The sequence below is a fragment of the Scyliorhinus canicula genome, chromosome 3 (genome assembly GCF_902713615.1).
Source record: "Scyliorhinus canicula chromosome 3, sScyCan1.1, whole genome shotgun sequence".
Classification (NCBI taxonomy): domain Eukaryota; kingdom Metazoa; phylum Chordata; class Chondrichthyes; order Carcharhiniformes; family Scyliorhinidae; genus Scyliorhinus; species Scyliorhinus canicula.
The window spans coordinates 204,312,496-204,330,649 of NC_052148.1; the positions used below are offsets into that span (position 1 = coordinate 204,312,496).

The 18,154-nt window shown below is 39.3% G+C and overlaps 1 protein-coding gene across 2 annotated transcripts in view; it reads right to left on the minus strand.

The window, feature by feature from the left end:
• Positions 1-687: 687 nt before the first annotated feature.
• Positions 688-18,154, minus strand: part of plrg1 (pleiotropic regulator 1) — a 74,787-nt gene continuing 57,320 nt past the window's right edge. For both annotated transcript variants that reach the window (XM_038792035.1, XM_038792036.1), the window contains exons 8-15: positions 15,442-15,534; positions 13,466-13,615; positions 13,220-13,321; positions 12,884-12,986; positions 7,606-7,714; positions 6,347-6,486; positions 5,619-5,812; positions 688-2,113 (exon numbers count right to left, since the gene is read on the minus strand). In XM_038792035.1, the coding sequence (XP_038647963.1) occupies positions 2,054-2,113; positions 5,619-5,812; positions 6,347-6,486; positions 7,606-7,714; positions 12,884-12,986; positions 13,220-13,321; positions 13,466-13,615; positions 15,442-15,534 (951 nt within the window). In that variant the 3' untranslated portion in view covers positions 688-2,053. The remainder of the gene's footprint in view (positions 2,114-5,618; positions 5,813-6,346; positions 6,487-7,605; positions 7,715-12,883; positions 12,987-13,219; positions 13,322-13,465; positions 13,616-15,441; positions 15,535-18,154) is intronic.

Consider the following 18,154-nt stretch of genomic DNA (forward strand, 5'->3'; position numbering starts at 1 on the left):
CATTCAGCCCATCGAGTCTGCACCAGCCCTTGGAAAGAGCACCCTGCTTAAGCCCACACCTCCATCCTATCCCCGTAACCCTAACATAACATTTTGGACACAAAGGGGCAATTTAGCATGACCAATTTACCATCTAACCTGCACATCTTTGGACTGTAGGAGGAAACCCATACAGACATGGGGAGAAAGTGCAAACTGCACCCAGTCACCCAAGGCCGGAATTAAACCCTTGTCCCTGGAGCTGTGACGCAGCAGTGCTAACCACTGTGCGACCGTGCTGCCTATTTAGCTTGTTTTCTCAACTCAGTTACGTTCTGACTAATATTATCCCTGTCTTGCGTGTATGTAAAAAAAAGTATCTTTCATGCACGATGTTTTTTCTTCGGGCTGCAGTAAACTTGAATTTTTCCATGATTTCTTTAATGTCATTTTGTTTCTCATCACTTTCAAGCGTAAATGTGTTATAAACCTCAGTGGCTTCTTCCCTGCTACCTAAAGAAAGATGGAAGGCCGTACCTGTGAGTCTTTATCCTGCCCGTCACTGATGTACAGGCTGAAGTGCCCGTCTTCGGAGGTTGCCCTCCAAACTGAGCTCTGTCAGTGATTTTAGAACCTAACTCTTTTGTTGTTTTTAAACTTACCCCTGACACCATGTCTCATTTTTATGTTGCAGGATGACGGATATCATTACTGTAAATTAACTTTATTAATAACAGAACATGAACACAACTGCAATGCATCTGCAGCCTTGTTAGAACCACCCCTTACGTGGGGTGACCTTTGAACCCCAGGTCAGGTGACCCCCATGATGTACAGTGTGCCATAGTATCTAATACTGTCACCCACTATATACCACAATCACCTTATTATGCCAACTGGGTTCAACTGTACAATTTCCTTCTCAACTTCATACTGAATGTATGCATTCCACATATTAGCTTCGAGTCTTCATTTTCTTTACTTCCCTTAACAGTTAGTGAACTTTCTCTTCCATATCTTTGCAACTCTGCCTGAAACTTTTGTTCTTATTAACTATTTTTTGCAGTAACCAGATCATTGAGTTAACACGATTATGACTGCAATCTGATCTTAAAACTGTAAGTTTTGCAGATCTTAGCTCAAAATTCATGCTTACATCAAAGATGAATCCGATGGACATTTTTCTACGTGTTCTTTGGCAATTATTGCCTAATCTAATTTCCCCCGAGGACACTGCCAAACACGCAATCTAGAATGGAATTACCAACCAGGAAGCAATGAAGGGCACTGGTTGAATTTTTACAACAATCCAGCTTGAGCTATTTTCTGGTGGTGTACCTGAATTCTCAGATTTATCAAATTCTACATTGCTTCTCTCATTCCATAACCCACCCTAAAAAATGGCTTTAAAAAAGTGGCTTCGCTAGTCTGGATATCTTTAGAAAGCGATATAGTACAACAATAGAATTTAAGCTTTAAAACTATTTAAAAATATATATTTTTTTCAAACAGTAGAAATCCCATCCAGCCCCTCAAATGAAAAGGATTAATTTGTAAATACCTTCCACACATTTATTTCCACTGTTGGAACTGTGCCTCTTAAGATCTAACTCATCTCAGATTAAAGCAGCTCCAATTATCAACACGACAGGATAGTTTAACCTTTCACTTGTAGTGAAACAATGTACGACTGAGTTACAAATGCTTTGAAACATTGCCTAGCCATTTGGTCATCTTTTAGTTGTAAGCAAAATTAAATTTTAAAACAGCTTGGTTCAGGACTGCATTGATCCACTCATTGTACCATGGGCTGATAGGATGCTATTTTATACCTGTGACATGACATGGTCATAATCTTTATTGCATGTTGACGAAGTGCTGTACAGAGAATCTACCAACATTCTCCTCTCAACAGTTTATAAAGTAGCACTTTGGATCCAGAGAAGTCTGCATCTCAGCCAGTGAGCGATTTTGGATTGGGGCAAAAGTACAGGGGAGAATCTGAAGAAGGAAGATGATCACTAAAACCATTAAAATTCACCATTATCCATTATGATTGTAAAATAAAAGTCACTTAGAATCTCTTTCTCTTGATGATCTCTGGTTTCCAGTTGACAGGATGCGTTTCTTCCGTCTAGGCAAAAAAAGATGAAACATAGTTAAAATTGTGTAGATTACCTCTGCAGTCCCTCCTTGCCACCTCCTTCTCATCTAAACACTGCTCCTCGTCAGTGTCACTTACAAACAATGCTAATTTCCAAACATATGCTGACAACACCCATCTCTCGACCCATCCACTGTCTTTAAATTATCAGACTGCTTGCACGACATCCACTACTGGATAAACAGAAATTTCCTTCCTCCCCCACCACAAAGGCTGAAACCATTGTCTTCAGTCCCAGCCACAATTTCTTCTAACCACCAACCTCATACCAATCACTGGCAACTATCTGAGGATAAACGAGGCTGTTCACAACCAGTGAAACACCTTAAAGTGTTTTTCACGTTAAAGTCGCGACATAAATACAAGGTTTTGTCGGTTCTTGGACCTTCTAAAATAGATCAAGGCTTGCTCAATCTATCATTGACAAGAGTTCAAGCAGAACAAAGCTAACAAAGATCATGTGAATAATAATAATACACCTCAATAATTACGACTCTAAGGTGCACTTTAAGCTACATTGTTAGATTAATTAGGCAATGCTCCATTTTCTCAATTGGTTACTCAAATTTGTTAAAATTTTGGTGCAAGACTTTTAATTATATTTTTAAATCACATGTTTTGATTCAGTAGTGAGATGGTAGATTGTCACTTGCAATTAGGACTTCAAAACCATAGCCAGAGAATCACTTGTAATGGCTTCTCTTCCTCTCCAATACTTCTGGACTCCAAAAAACTATCTTTAACCACCTATTTCTCATCTTGGTAATGTCATCTGTAAATACATCAGATTTCCCGTGTACATGGATATCACCCTTATTACCATCTCTTTTCCGACCTCCCTGACTTGTCATGCTGTTTGTTCAACATTCAACATTGGCCCCACCACAAAATCCAGTCCCTAGCCACAATTCCATTCTCCTTCCTGGCCACACACAAATTGTAGCAGGCTATTACAATATTGTCCTTTTGACCCAAAAGCTGAGGTTATGAGCCTGTACCCACTCCATCAGCAAGATTGAATGTTTTCATTTCATTCAAGATTGTCTACTTCCATCTCCATAATAATCACCTATCTCTGTCCCTGCTTTAGCGCAGCTGCTGCTGAAACCCGCAATTATTAGGATATTCTTGGTGAGACCCAGATCTTCCACCCTGCATAAATTTCAGATCATTGAGAACTCTGTTGCCCATATCCTAACTTATGCTGTCCCATTCACCCCATCACCTGTGTTGGTTCCGGATCCAGCAACACCTCAAATTTTAAATTCTTATCCTGGTGTTTAAATTTCTCCGTTGCCTCGTCCCTCCTCATTTCTAACCTCCTTCAGCCCTACACTCTCCTCCACCTCAGCCTCTTGTGCACAATTAATTTCCTTCAATCCACCAATGGTGGATGCTATATCTTCTAGGCCCTTAACTCTGGAATTCCCTCCCTACACCTTTCCTCTCCCTCATTAACATCCATTCTTTGACAAAGCATTTGGCCACCTATCTGAATATCTTGCATGGTTTGTTGTCTAGTGATGTCTGAAAACACTCCTGTTAAGCACCTCAGTACGTCTTGTTATGTTAAAGGCGTTATGTAAATGAAAGTTGTTTTGCTTTTGATCTAAGTTACAAGATACATTTCAGTAGCTTGGGTTACCATTCTTTTGCTCTTCAATTACAATTACATGATTTATATCACACCCAAGAACAAAGCTGCATATCCCCCTTTGTTTAATCATGTACTACACAAAAAATATTTCTCAATTTAATTTCTAAAAGTGCAATTGTACAGACATGTTCCACAGCAATTGTGTATTATATTATGGTTCATTACATGGTGAGAGAGATCCCAGGTTTGATTCTCATTAGGGAGATGGATCGAATAGTTTTACTTTTTAAAAAATATCAATACCCATAAAATATTTATTTTCATCACAGCTTTAAGAACTTCCCTTAAATTTCCACTTAATGGGACCATTTGGCAGAGGTATGGGCAGCACTTAAAACATTGAAATGTGTCAAAATTTAACTTTAGGGCAACTCTCATGGTTAATTCAAGAATGCTACGGGCAACAACTCGAAAATAAGTCACTGCCCTGCACTCACTTGGAGAACAAGAACATGCTGTGATGACTGGAAGACTTAAAGAATATTGGTTTCTAATTATTGGGCAATGTAAGGCAATGTAAAAGCCTACGGTTAGTGTGTTTGACTGCATTGGTCATTTGTTCTTAATAATTCAATTTTACAGGGCCTGGACGTTTTTAGCAGCCAGAAGGTGAAATGTGTTTTTCAGTGTAGGCAAATGGACTGGTTTGACTGGGAATGACCCTGAGGCGTTAATGTGCTTTGCAGTCTGCAGAGATAATTTGTTTTTCAGCTTGGGGAGGTGAGGTCATTGCTGGGTGGAGCCAAGGAAGGCAGAGAGACATTTTGAGAAGCTGTGGAGAGAGTGTTTTGGATAAAAGCTTTTGGAATTGCAGTCTGATCGGGCAACCCTTGTTTTTAGACCACAAGTGAAGACAGTTTTCAGTCCCAGTAGGAGTTTTTAAAAAAAGTTAAAATATTTTAAAAGCAGAGCAGTCTTATCTGAAGATAGGGAAGAGGCTGGAACAACCTTGTTCAACCAGCTATTTCAAGATATTCAGCCAGAGTCTAAAGGGGTTCTAACCCAAAGCCCAAAATCAGTTCTGTACCACAAGTATTACTCTGTTCCCTGCTAATTTTTAAATCTGGATTGAGAGTTTAATGTTTCTTTTTTTGTTGTATTTATAATAAAATTTTGTTTTAGAAAGAACAAAGCCCTATGTTTTTCATGCAATCACTCCTGGAACAAATCAGTCTTAAAATGAACTAAAATATTGGGGTTTCATTCCAGTATCCTAGTCATTGTTAGGGTCTCGTCTGTGATTGTAATAATACCATGAGAACCTTACAAGGGAGAAATAAAAACTGGCAAAAAATGGACGTCATCTCAGAATTCAGCTTTTGTTTTTAAACTTAGGAGGTTTGACACATTCTGTAAATAAATCCATATTCCATTTTTAGATTGTGGTATTGAATATGTATACATCAGCATGAGCGACATTACTGCAATGGAATAGAACATTTCAGTCATCTCCTTCAGCGTAGAAAAATCTTACAAACAAGAGATGTTTTGAATCTAAATTATACTCTTGCCACTCTTCCTCAGCAACAATTCAAATTACTGATTTAATAACAAGTTAAGGATAATTTAGTGCTATGGATTAATAGCCACAGCAAACTGGATTAAGACTTCAGCATATTTACAGCTAGTAGATGAGGTTTTTATCCCATTAGTCTGAACTAAATTTGTACTGAAGTCCTAAAGGTAAAATGGTGGTGTTTACTCCTGTAGTTCCTAGATATACCCGTACGGAGAAATAAATGCAAAACTATGGTCAATTATTGCTTTAAAAAGCCAATCTTCTTTATTAAATAAAGAATAATTAGTATCTATACATACGGCAGTGTCATCTTCCTTGTAAACTTTGATAGTTTTATCAGCCTCTGCTGTAAGTAATCTGCTTTCTGATTGGTCAAAGGTACATGCAAAAATCCCAGATTCACTGTCTAAGGAGCCTGGCTGCACAGCAGCATGTATTCGTTGGAAGTTGTATCCAGTTCTCCAGTCCCACAAGTGCATGGTACCATTATCAGCTGTTAATACAAATTTCATATGAAGATTGGTTAGACATAAGCAATTAAATATAAACTATGAAACTAATATTTTTTGAAATTACACAATTTTAAAGTCTAATATGTCTTGCCATTAAGTTCCTTTTGTCTTACATTTTGGAAAGACAACATTCTTCTTCCAACAGACCAGATGCCAACTTTTTCATTTGCTTTTAAAGACTTATGTCAACATTATGTATAGATAAAGTAAATAAAACCCGTCCACTCAAATCACAATAAAATGTGACAGATGTTTATTTTAATTGTATTATTAATGAAGTTGAGTAATTTTTGAACAATTCATCCTAACCACACATTTTAGAAGGTGCTGTATTTTATTAAACTGTAACTCAATGAAATTTGTTTCATTTGCATAGCAAATGAGGCAGATAACATAAGGAAAGATATGTGGCCAAATAATTCAAGTACAAATGAGAAATTAATATAAAAACATTATCTAAATTTTAATAATCATGCTCAGTAATTATCTACATTACATCTTTCTCTGCAGCTTACCTCCTGATACCAGCACACCATCTGAGTTGACAGAAAGTGTATTGATGATAGCATTATGACCAGGTAGGTTCTGAATAAAAATACCATCTGGGCATTTCCACTGCTTGATATTATCTGGAGAACCAGAAGCAAAGGTGTATCTATAACAAAAATGAATATTTTGTAATAAGCATGTAACAAAAAAAAAAAATCAAATGTCAATAGTAGAAAAACTAAAAACTTCAATATTTGCACATCATTTTTTCATCCATGGTTCAACCTGGATGTATACATAAAATACAGGGCTATAAAATACAGGAGCAGAAGTAGGCCATTCGACCCATCAAGTCTGCTCCGCCATTCAACAAGACCATGACATATCCGATATGGTAATCCTCAACTCCTCTTTCCTGCCTTATCCCCATAACTCTTGATTCCCTGACTGATCAAAAAAGTCTGTCTATCTCAGCCTTGAACATACATAATTACCCAACCTCTGCGGTAAAGAATTCCACAGATTCACTATCGTCAGAAGAATTTCCTCCTCAGCGATCCCTTATTTTAAGATTTTGCCCTCTGGTCGTAGGCTCCCAGACGAAGAAACAACCTCTCAACATCTACCCTGTCAAGCCCCCTGAGATCTACCCTGTCAAGCCCCCCGAGATTCCTATGTCTCAATAAGGCTTCCTCTCATTCTTCTAAGCTCCAATGAGTACAGGCCCAAGTTACTCAACCTCTCCTCACAAGAAAATATCTCCATACCTGGGATCAACGTAGTGAACCTTCTCTGAACTGCCTCCAATGCCAGTATACCTTCCCTTGGGTAAGGGGATCAGGACTGTTCATAGTATTCCAGGTGTGGTCTAACTAGCACTTGTATAATTTTAGCAAGACTTCCCTATTTTTATACTCCATTCCCTTTGAAATAAAAGTCAACATTCCAAGGGCCTTACTATTATCTGCTGAACAAACATGCTAGCTTATTGTGATTTATGCATGAGGACCCCCAAATTCCTCTGCAGTTTTACGAACTCTTTCACAATTTAAATAATATTCAGCTCCTTTACTCTTCGTACCAGAAAGCATGACTTCACATTTTCCTATATTATATTCTATCTGCCACATTTTTGCCCTCTCACTGAATCTGTCTATATCCCTCTCTAGCCTATTATGTCATCCTCAAACTTGGCAATAGTACGTTCATTTCCCTCGTCATTAATCCCAAGTCATTAATATATATTGTAAATAATATTGAAGGAACGGATAATCTTTAAACATACTGCCTTGGATGTAGAATGAGAGAACGAACAGATTTCTTGTGATTGGTTAACGTGACCTTAGTTTTCCCTGCTACCAAGTCCCAGAGTCGTATGGTTGTGTCATGGCTTCCTATAAGAAATAAACAGATATCGTAACATTCACTTGATATTGTTTAAGGGCACTCGGTTCTTTAAATGAGCAGTCAAAATAAACTAAGTATGGGTGGCACGGTGGCCCAGTGGTTTGCACTGCATTCTCACGGCACCAAGGACCCTGGGTTCGAATCAGGCTCCTTGTAGAGTTTGAACATTTCCCCCATGTGTGTGTTGATCTCACTCCCACAACCCAAAGGTGTGCAGGATAGGTGGATTGACCACGTTAAATTGCCCCTTAATTGGAAAAATAAACTGAGTACTTTAGTTTGCAGCAGGATAAAAATTAATCAACAGGAGATCTTTAATGAGTCTATGATTTGCATAGCCAATAACAAATATACATTTCCATCAACAAAACAATCAGATAGTAGGTGCTGCACAAGTACTGCCTGTCTGTGCAGTTTATTATAAACCATTTATTAATTTAGCACACTTGCCTAAAATAAAGCTTGGAGAATTCAATTCAGTTACAAAATCTTTTGAAAAACACGCAAACCTTTTGAACCTCACACAATCTTCTGTCATTTAGATCATTGTGATCATTTTGGGAAATTCAGCAAAATACTTGATCAATAGAATGCACCAAAACATCTGGTCAAACCTAGATTTTTCAAGTATACAGATCCCTTGAAGATATTAAAATACCCAAAACACAAGTCTGTCAAACATGGAATTAGATTTTTTTGGTACATTCCAAGCATTTTCCATCATAGAAGTGAACATAAAAGCATTACTCACAAAAAGACAACAGTAATTCAGTTTGTGGACAGGAAGTGCACATCATATGAAAAATACATACACGTTAGTTGATATCCCATATCTCTGCATAATAAGAGTTCAATAATGTGTTTTAGGTCTACCTCAGATATTTTCTTGGGTTCAGCAATCAGTACTATTTACTCCCATAAGCAGTCAACAGGGTCCTTGCAACTCACAACAGCCCACATTGCCCAATATCGTAGTCTGGGAATGTAACACTAGCGCCCTCCTGTGATCGGTATTGGATATTGTGCCTGTTAGATGTATCCTCATTTACACTTCACCAATTTTTCAACAAGTGGACCAAAAATACATTAGCTCAATGACACAAGACAGGAATCAGTGAACCGGTGAACTGATTTTACATTAAGCTTTCGGTGACCTGTCATTTTCATTCTCCATCTTGCACTCACAATGACCTCTTTGTCCTCGGCCTCCTGCAGTTTTCCAATGACGCTCAATGAACAACTTACCTTATAATAATCTTTATTAGTGTCACAAGTAGGCTTACATTAACAATGCAATGAAGTCACTGTGAAAATCTCCTAGTCTCCACATTCCGGCGCCTGTTCAGAAACACGGAGGGAGAATTTGTAATGTTCAATTCACCGAACAAGCACGTCTTTCAGGACTTGTGGAAGGAATACGGAGCACCCGGAGGAAATCCATGCACAGGGAGAACGTGCAGACTCAGCACAGACAGTCACCCAAGCCGGGAATCGAACCCAGGTCCCTGGCGCTGTGAGGCAACAGTGCTAACCACCGTATCACCAACTGTTTTTAATTTCAAATCTAATGTCTTCAACCTTATGTCAGATCTTCCCTTTGTTCTTTTTCCACACTTCTTTCACATGATTAAAACCTAATAAATTTCCCAGTTCTTAGAGCTGTTCCTCCAATCACAGGCCATTTCTATTCCACTTTTGTTTCTAATGGTCTCACTAGTGCACCTCTCAGCGGCAAATCAAGGTGAGAAAGTGAGGGGAGTAAGTAGAGCGAGGGGAGTGAGTACAGTGAGTAGAGTGTGAGTGAGTGTGAGTGTGTTCATCTTATCACGGGCTGGTTTAGCAGTGGGCTAAATAGCTGACTTGCAACGCAGAACAATGCCAGCAGTATGGGTTAAATTCCCGTACGAGCCCCCCCGAACAGGCGCCGGAATGTGGCGACTAGGGGCTTTTCACAATAACTTAATTGAAGCCCACTCGTGACAATAAGTGATTATCTCCAGTCTCAGGTTTCTCGCTCTTACCACCACACACCAGCATAAACATACAACTACACACAAATGCAGTGGCCCGATCACTCTCGTAACTTTTTAAAAACTTACAATTTGTGGTTATGACATTGCTGTACATCTGCTCAGCAATGTTCCTTTCCTTCAAACCTTAATTTTTTTTCTTTGAAATTCAGTTTATCTTTGTGCAGTCCTCATCATCTCATGGTACCTCATGGTACACTGGTACAAAAGGTGAAGTTACATGGGATCAGAGGAGAGCCTGCAAGTTGGATACAGAACTGGCTTCTCACAGAAGACAGAGGGTAGCAGTAGACGGGTGCTTTTATAAATGGAAGGCTGTGACTAGCGGCGTTCCACAGTGATCAGTTCTGGGGCCATTGTTGTTCGCGGTGTATATAAATGATTTGGAAGTAAATGTAGCTGGTCTGATTAGTAAATTTGCAGACGACACAAAAATTGGTGGAGTTGCAGATAGTGAAGAGGATTGTCAAAGGCTATAGCAAGATATAAACTAGTTAGAGTCTTGGGCGGAGAAATGGCAGATGGAGTTTAATCCGGATAGGTGTGAGGTAATGCACTTTGGAAGGTCCAATGCATGTAGGAATTACACAATAAATGGTAGAACTCTTGCGATTACTGACAGGCAGAGAGATCTGGCGTGCATGTCCACCGATCACTGAAAGTAGCAAGCATGTTTTTAAAAAAATAATCTTTGTCACAAGTAGGCTTATATTTACACTGCAATGAATTTACTGCGAAAAGCCCCTAGTTGCCACACTCCGGCGCCTGTTACGGTATATAGAGGGAGAATTTGGGATGTTCAAATTACCTAACAGCATGTCTTTCGGGACTTGTGGGAGGAAACCGGAGCACCCGGAGGAAACCCATGCAGACACAGGGAGAACGTGCAGACGCCATACAGACAGTGACCCAAGCCGGGAATCGAACCTGGGACCCTGGAGCTGTGAAGCAACAGTGCTACCCACTGTGCTACCGTGCTGCCTACCTGTGGATAAGGCGGTCAAGAAGGCATACTGGCCTTCATCGTTCAGGGCATTGAATATAAAAATTGGCAAGTCATGTTGCAGCTGTACAGGACCTTAGTGAGGCCTCATTTGGAATATTGTGTACAATTCTGGTCGCCACACTACCAGAAGGATGTGGAATTATATTTCCCAGAGAGCGGTGGAAGCAGGGTTATTTAATATTTTTAAGGCAGAATTGGATTTTTGATTGACAAGGGAATCAAAGGTCAGAAGGAATAGAATTGAGGTTGCAATCAGATCAGCCGTGATTTTATCAAATGGTGGTGCAGGCTCGAGGACCAAATGACCTACTTTTGCTCTTAATTTGTATTTTCATATCCACCACTGTCTAAGTGGCACCAAGGCAGACTGCTCATAGTTCCTATATCAAATGCATTTTGAGACAAATATACCACAGGCTAAGTATAATTGTATTACTAAAAAATGTATTATTTTACTTAAATCATTAGGTTGGAAATTTTAAAAGTCAGATACTGAGCTGAGGAAGTGACAGGCTAAAAATTTAAATCACATTTTCCAGAAAGCATTTTTAGTGATGCATTAGGAAAGACACAAGCATATGAGAAACAGGAGGAGCAAGACATTTGACCCCTCGTGCCTGCTCCGCCATTCAACAAGATCATGGGTGTGATTCTGACCGTAACCCAATATTCCTGCCAGCCGCCAGCCCGCTCGACTCACTGCTCGATCAAAAATCTGTATAACTTAGCTTTGAATATACATAACTGAATCAAAGAAAAAAATATTACGTCGAAACATTAAAAACAGGTACTGAGACATATAAATGGAAAAGTATCATACGGAGCTGTTTATATAGGACAGTCGCACTGATTTCCGATTCTATACCTCACCCATGTTTCTTGTCAGTCCGACATTAAATTGGTGGCCACATTAACAGCGTACGATTTTAAAATTTTTTTCCAATTAATGGGCAATTTAGTGTGACGAATTCACCTACCCTCCACATCTTTGGGTTGTGGGGGTGAGACCCACGCAGACACGGGGAGAACGTACAAACTCCACATGGACAGTGACCCAGGGCCGGGATCAAACCCCGGTCCTTGGTGTCGTGAGGCAGCAGTGCTAACCACTGCACCACGACGCCAACCTCGCCGTATGATTTTATTTAAAAAAAAAAAAAATTTACAGTACCCAATTCATTTTTTCCAATTAAGCGGCAATTTAGCGTAGCCAATCCACCTACCCTGAACATCTTTGGGTTGTGGGGGCGAAACCCACACAAATACGGGGAAAATGTGCAAACTCCACACAGACAGGGAGGCAGGAGTGCTAACCACAGCGCCACTGCTGCCTTGATTTTATTTATTAGCAGAAAGGAAACCAGCTGCAAATCAGGACACCAGGTGCAGAGCATTTACAAATCAAAAGATAGGAAAGTGCTTAGAAATTGACAAAGAGAAATTACCAAGGACTTCTGGAAACAGCTGATTAGAAAGAGCACAAGGAATCAGAAAAATCAGATTTTAAATGGTGAACTAAAACCAATCATCTGCCCCGCAAACTGTAGTAATACAACCTATGCATTACTCCAGTCACTTCCTCAAGCATAAACATTAGCCTTTACCACTCCCTCCCAGAAAACGGAGATATATTATGACGTTGTGGCCTCTGGAGCTGTAGCCAGTGTTACAACAAAACATTGTATTATTATTCTGCCATAATGCACAAAGCAAATCTTTCCACAAGTCACCATTGGTCAAATCGGGCAGCTTCAGAGTAAACCAACAAATTGAATCAAGTGAGGTAAAGTAAAATGGCTTTAGAGATCCTACATTTTATAATGAAAATAATCCTCTCTCACCAACAAGTTTAAATCAGAACTCTAATTACGTCTGTGAATTTAGAAAGTGAGTGAGATCAAGCATTTTCAATTCCTCTGCTGAGGTTTCCCATTTGGAAAGATTTGCAATGCCAGTGAGTGCATCAAGAACGTTTCCCTGAATTTAAAATCTGATCTCAATCAAGGTAGGAGAGTGAGGTGAAAATACTCAATCATTTTGTGCATAGTCTCAAGGGAAACTAGATAAGATGAAATGTCTTTCTTCATTCAATCTGCTGTTTAAATTAAATATGCAATTACCTGTGATAATCTGTGGTTCTCCAGCTTGGCATTTCACAGTTGCAACTGTATTCGTGTGCCCTATTAATGTGTGTACATTTGCTTTTGTTCGAATATCCCAAACCTATGTCAAAAGCAAAGGAAAAAAACATTCTTCAGTTCCTTACAGGAATGGAAATGCAAATGCAATCTGCAATGCAAAACCAAGCTTCAGTATTTCTGATAAAACTGAGAATCAAAGAAGATTTTATACATCACATTATCAAAATATATTAATCTGTAATCATGTTAATAATTTTTATGGTCCGTGTATTAGATCTATATTGAGTTGCATAATGATTTTAGAAAATTACTCGCCCTTGCAGTTGAATCCCTGCCACACGTTATCAAGACATCAATAGTTGGATGCAAATCAAGCCCATACACTGCACTTAAATGACCATGGTAATGTCGGATAACCTAAATAAAACAGGAAACAAAGAAATAAATATGTAACATTGCTCAGAAATTTACAGAATATGCATATTCAGTACCAATAGTGATAAGCCAAGCTGCAGAACTTTAAATTAATTTTAATAATGCCCATTCTGTGAAAGTCCATACCTTATTATATTCCAGATCCCAGCATTTTACTTGTTTATCCTCTCCACAGGAGAAAAGGTATGGGCTACGTGAACTGACTGCCACCCCTCGTACAGTGCTGATGTGTCCAGTCAGAGAGAGCTTCAGCTTACCACTGGCCAGATCCCAGATCTATGTAGCAAAATAGTAACAGCATAGTTTCTCAATATAAAACCAAACAGCTTTAAACTGATGTATTAAAGGCATAAATTCAATCAACGTAGTCCCTCACATTACAATATTTGCCAGATTTTGCAAGGAATAATTTCATGTTCCTCATACAGTAGCTTAGTTGTCCTATATTACAGAATTATTTTCTCCACCGTAATCAGCATTACAAACATCAAATATAATTAGACAAATGCAGTCACTATAAAAATCTCATTTAAAAAGAGCATTTTATGCCAACTACAAAATGCTGTGAACATACAGGTTAGTAGTCAGCACCTAGAGAGGTTGACTTTTCAGTTAAATATCCTTCAGATCCAGGTCTGCACCAAAAACGTCAAGCTTTGTTCTCTATAGATGCTGACTTCCCTATGTTAGAACAATAGAACATACAGTGCAGAAGGAGGCCATTCGGCCCATCGAGTCTGCACCGACCCACTTAAGCCCTCACTTCCACCTTATCCCCAGAACCCAATAACCCCTCCTAACCTTTTTAGACACTAAGGGCAATTTAGCATGGCCAATCCACCTAACCTACACGTCTTTGGACTGTGGGAGGAAACTCGAGCACCCAGAGGAAACCCACGCAGACACAGGGAGAACGCGTCGACTCCGTACAGACAGTGACCCAGTGGGGAATCGAACCTGGAACCCTGGCGCCATGAAGCCACAGTGCTAGCCACTGTGCTGCCCAATTCTTAGTGTAGGAGGCGACCATTCGGACATCAAGTCTGCACTGACCCTCATAAAGAGCACCCTACCCAAGCCCCCACCCTATCCCCATAACCCACCTGACGTGCACAACTTTGGACAGTAAGGGACAATTTAGCATGCCAAATCCACATAACCTGCACATCTTTGGATTGTGGGAGAAAACCCACACGGACACGTGGAGAAAGTGAAAACTCCACTTAGACAATAATCAAAAGTTGGAATTTACCCGGGGTCCTGGCGCTGTGAATCAGCAATGCTAACCACTGTGCTGCCCAGTATGTTTCCAGCATCTTCTATTTTTGTTTTAAATTTCCACCATCTGCAATATTTGTTTTTACTTCAATATCATCTATTAGGTTATTTTTATTTATGATCCACATTCTAAAATAATTATGCAATAAAATGCAGTCAACTGTAAGAATAGAATTTAACTAAATTATATTGAACCACTAAGTTTTTTTCTGTTTTTCCAGTAGTGATGCCCTGGCATTCAACTATTTCCATCTACAGATGTCTTATTTATTTGCCATACTTCAATTGTTCCAGCTTGTCTCCTCCCCGATGCCTATTTTTTAATGTTTCTGAAACAGGATAATTGACTTACTGATTACAGTAAATGTATTTGTTAATGCTGCTAAATAGGTATCATGGAATTACTTTCTGTGCATTGTGAGCTTTGACATGAAGTAATGTCAGTAATAGCAGACACGGGGGCAGATTGCTGGAGTGGTCCAGGGAACTAGTCAAATTAAAGCCAAACACAATGTACCAGCAAAACATGGATAATCTGTAAACTACTCCGGACAAACGTTTGAAACCATGAATCCCCAAAAATAAAACAAAATAAAAATGACATTTTATAAGGGAGACTGCAGCATCCCCTAGCAAGTGGAGAGTCCCACCTTGCCAGTCTGTGATATTTAATGCTGGTCAGTGTTATAAGACAGTTTTGCAAAAAATTATCAGGCTTGCTTGCTACATCAGACCAGGAAGAACAAATGGGAATGGAAATACCATAATTCACCCGATTATTCAAAAAAAACTTTAAAAACTGCACTTTCAGTATCAAATCTTACCTTAATAGTTCTATCAGCTGAGCCAGTAACAAACCACTGATTCCCAGGTTCAACTGCAAGACATCTAACCCAGCCCAAATGGCCACTGATTACCTGTCATTTAATGAGAGATTCAAGATTAGCAATGCCGGATCATACTTTTTCCACCATAAAACTGTACAGAGAATGAATAAAAGATAAAATGACAAAAATGTTACTTGATTAATCATTCCTGCTAATGAAAAATAAAATCTCACATGGTTTTTGATTGAACATTAATGCACAAGATTTCAAGGGCTTTTCATATCACTTTTTAACCAAAATTTCTAGTTGAAATAATTCTATACATGTTTTATTAATTATGTTCATAGACTTCAATGGTATGCACAATGGTCTAGATTTTGCTGTCGCCAATCATCTAATGGCCTCTAGCAGTTAGAGTGGCTCGTGGATGGGGAAGTGAATTGATAATGCCGTGACGAGCGAAACAATATATATTTTTTAAATTTAGAGCACCCAATTATTTTCCTTTTCCAATTAAGGGACAATTTAGCGTGGCCATTACCTAATCTGCACATCTTTGGGTTTGTGGGGGTGATACCCACGCAGACATGGGGAGAATGTGCAAACTCCACACGGACAGTGACCCAGGGCCGGGATTCGAACCCGGGTCCTCAGCACCGCAGACCCAGTGCTAACCACTGTGCCACATGCAAAAACAGTATTTTGAGATCTGAAGTGAACAGAGAAGCAACTCTGCATTATCTCAACCAATCAGACTGATGTGCTGAGAAATACACAGAAGTTAAATTTGAATGTTTAAAATCAATGTCAAACCAGATAAAGGCAGAGGAGGAAGGAGGATTGTATCGAGAGGAAGAGACAAGGGAAAGGTACATTTAATATTTTTAAAGTCTCCAATGATTAATACTTGAAGAATTCAATCATCATACTTTAGTGTAGTTCCAGGGGGTGATTTAAAGCAATGAACAACTGTCACATCATTAAAACGGTGCTTACATTTGCCATAACAAGATTTAGATTTTTGTGATGAGGTTAAATCATATTCACCATGGAAATACAGAAACTTCATGCTATTCAATGTAAATGTTGGTTTTGCAAATTGAATGGCATTATGGTGCAGCATTATTCAGTAAGCAACTTTTGAATATTGGCATTTACCTGAAGTTCCCAAACCATCAATTATATCCATACAACGAAGGGCATATATAATTCAAGGTGTAGGATAGTGCTATTCATAAGGGAAGCACGGTAGCATAGTGGTTAGCACAATTGCTTCACAGCTCCAGGATCCCAGGTTCATTTCCCGGCTTGGGTCACTGTCTGTGCGGAGTCTGCACGTTCTCCCCATGTGTGCGTTGTTTTCCTCCGGGTGCTCCGGTTTCCTCCCACAGTCCAAAGATGTGCAGGTTAGGTGGATTGGCCATGCTAAATTGCCCTTAGTGTCCAAAATTTCCCTTAGTGTTGGGTGGGGTTACTGGGTTATGGGGATAGGGTGGAGGCGTGTGCCTTGGGCAGGGTGCTCTTTCCAAGAGCCGCTGCAGACTCGATGGGCCGAATGGCCTCCTTCTGCACTGCAAATTCTATGATTCTATAATCCACATAATGGGACTAAGAAAGGAATCCATTGGCTCAGAGCACAGTTGAAGGGATGAATCAGCTTGCAAGTGCAAACCTCCATCATAGCACTCTGGTGTACTACTGTGCCATCATACATTAGAATTACGGCCATTTACAGCACAGGTGGTGACCATTCAGCCCACTGTACCTATGCTGGCTCTGTGTTAGTGCAATTTAAAACAAAGTCCAATTTTCTGTTCTTTCCCATTAGTCCTTTAACTTCCTATTTCAAACATTCACCCAGTTTCTCCACAAGTAACAATAAGCTATGGCCCAATTACTACCTGTTGTAAAGCATCAAATGCTTTATGGACTCGACGTAAATTGATTCCTCTGCACCACTCTTTTCATCTGTTAGAATTTTACATCAATAGGGGAGTCTCATCAATGCTCACTCCCCTCACAGGAAACAGTCCCTCCACATTTGTAACATTAAATCACAATTTTAAAAATCTTTTATTTGTTAATCTGCTTTGCTTAAATGAAAATAACGCCAACATCTTGAGTCTTTCTTTATAACTACAGTTTCCCATCTCCAATATTATTATTCTTGGGTAATTTCCTTTCACAATGGGATATCCAAATCTATTCAGGGACTTGTAATACATTTGTATATAATAATAATAATAATCATTTATTGTCATAAGTAGGCTTCAATTAAGCTACTGTGAAAAGCCCCTAGTCACCACATCCGGTGCTTCCCCAAACAGGCGACGGAATGTGGTGACTAGGGGCTTTTCACAGTAACTTCATTGAAGCCTACGTGAGACAATAAGTGATTATTATTATACTATACAAATGTATTAGTTATTTAGTCTTGCTCATTAGACCCTATTTAAAAAATCAAAAATACTGTTATATTTTTCTGAATGGTTTTATCTACCAACTATCCCAGGGATATATTTGAACCCCAGATCTTCCTGGTTCATTCACACCATTCAATGTCTAACACCAAGTACATTCGTTTGCATCTTCCACTAGTCTGGCCATTTTGCTGAGCTGTATTGCTCTCCTGAAATCTTTTAACAGTCCTCTTTGCTGCTTGCAACCACACTGCACCCGCGCCCCCCAACAACCCATTGCTTGTGTGGTT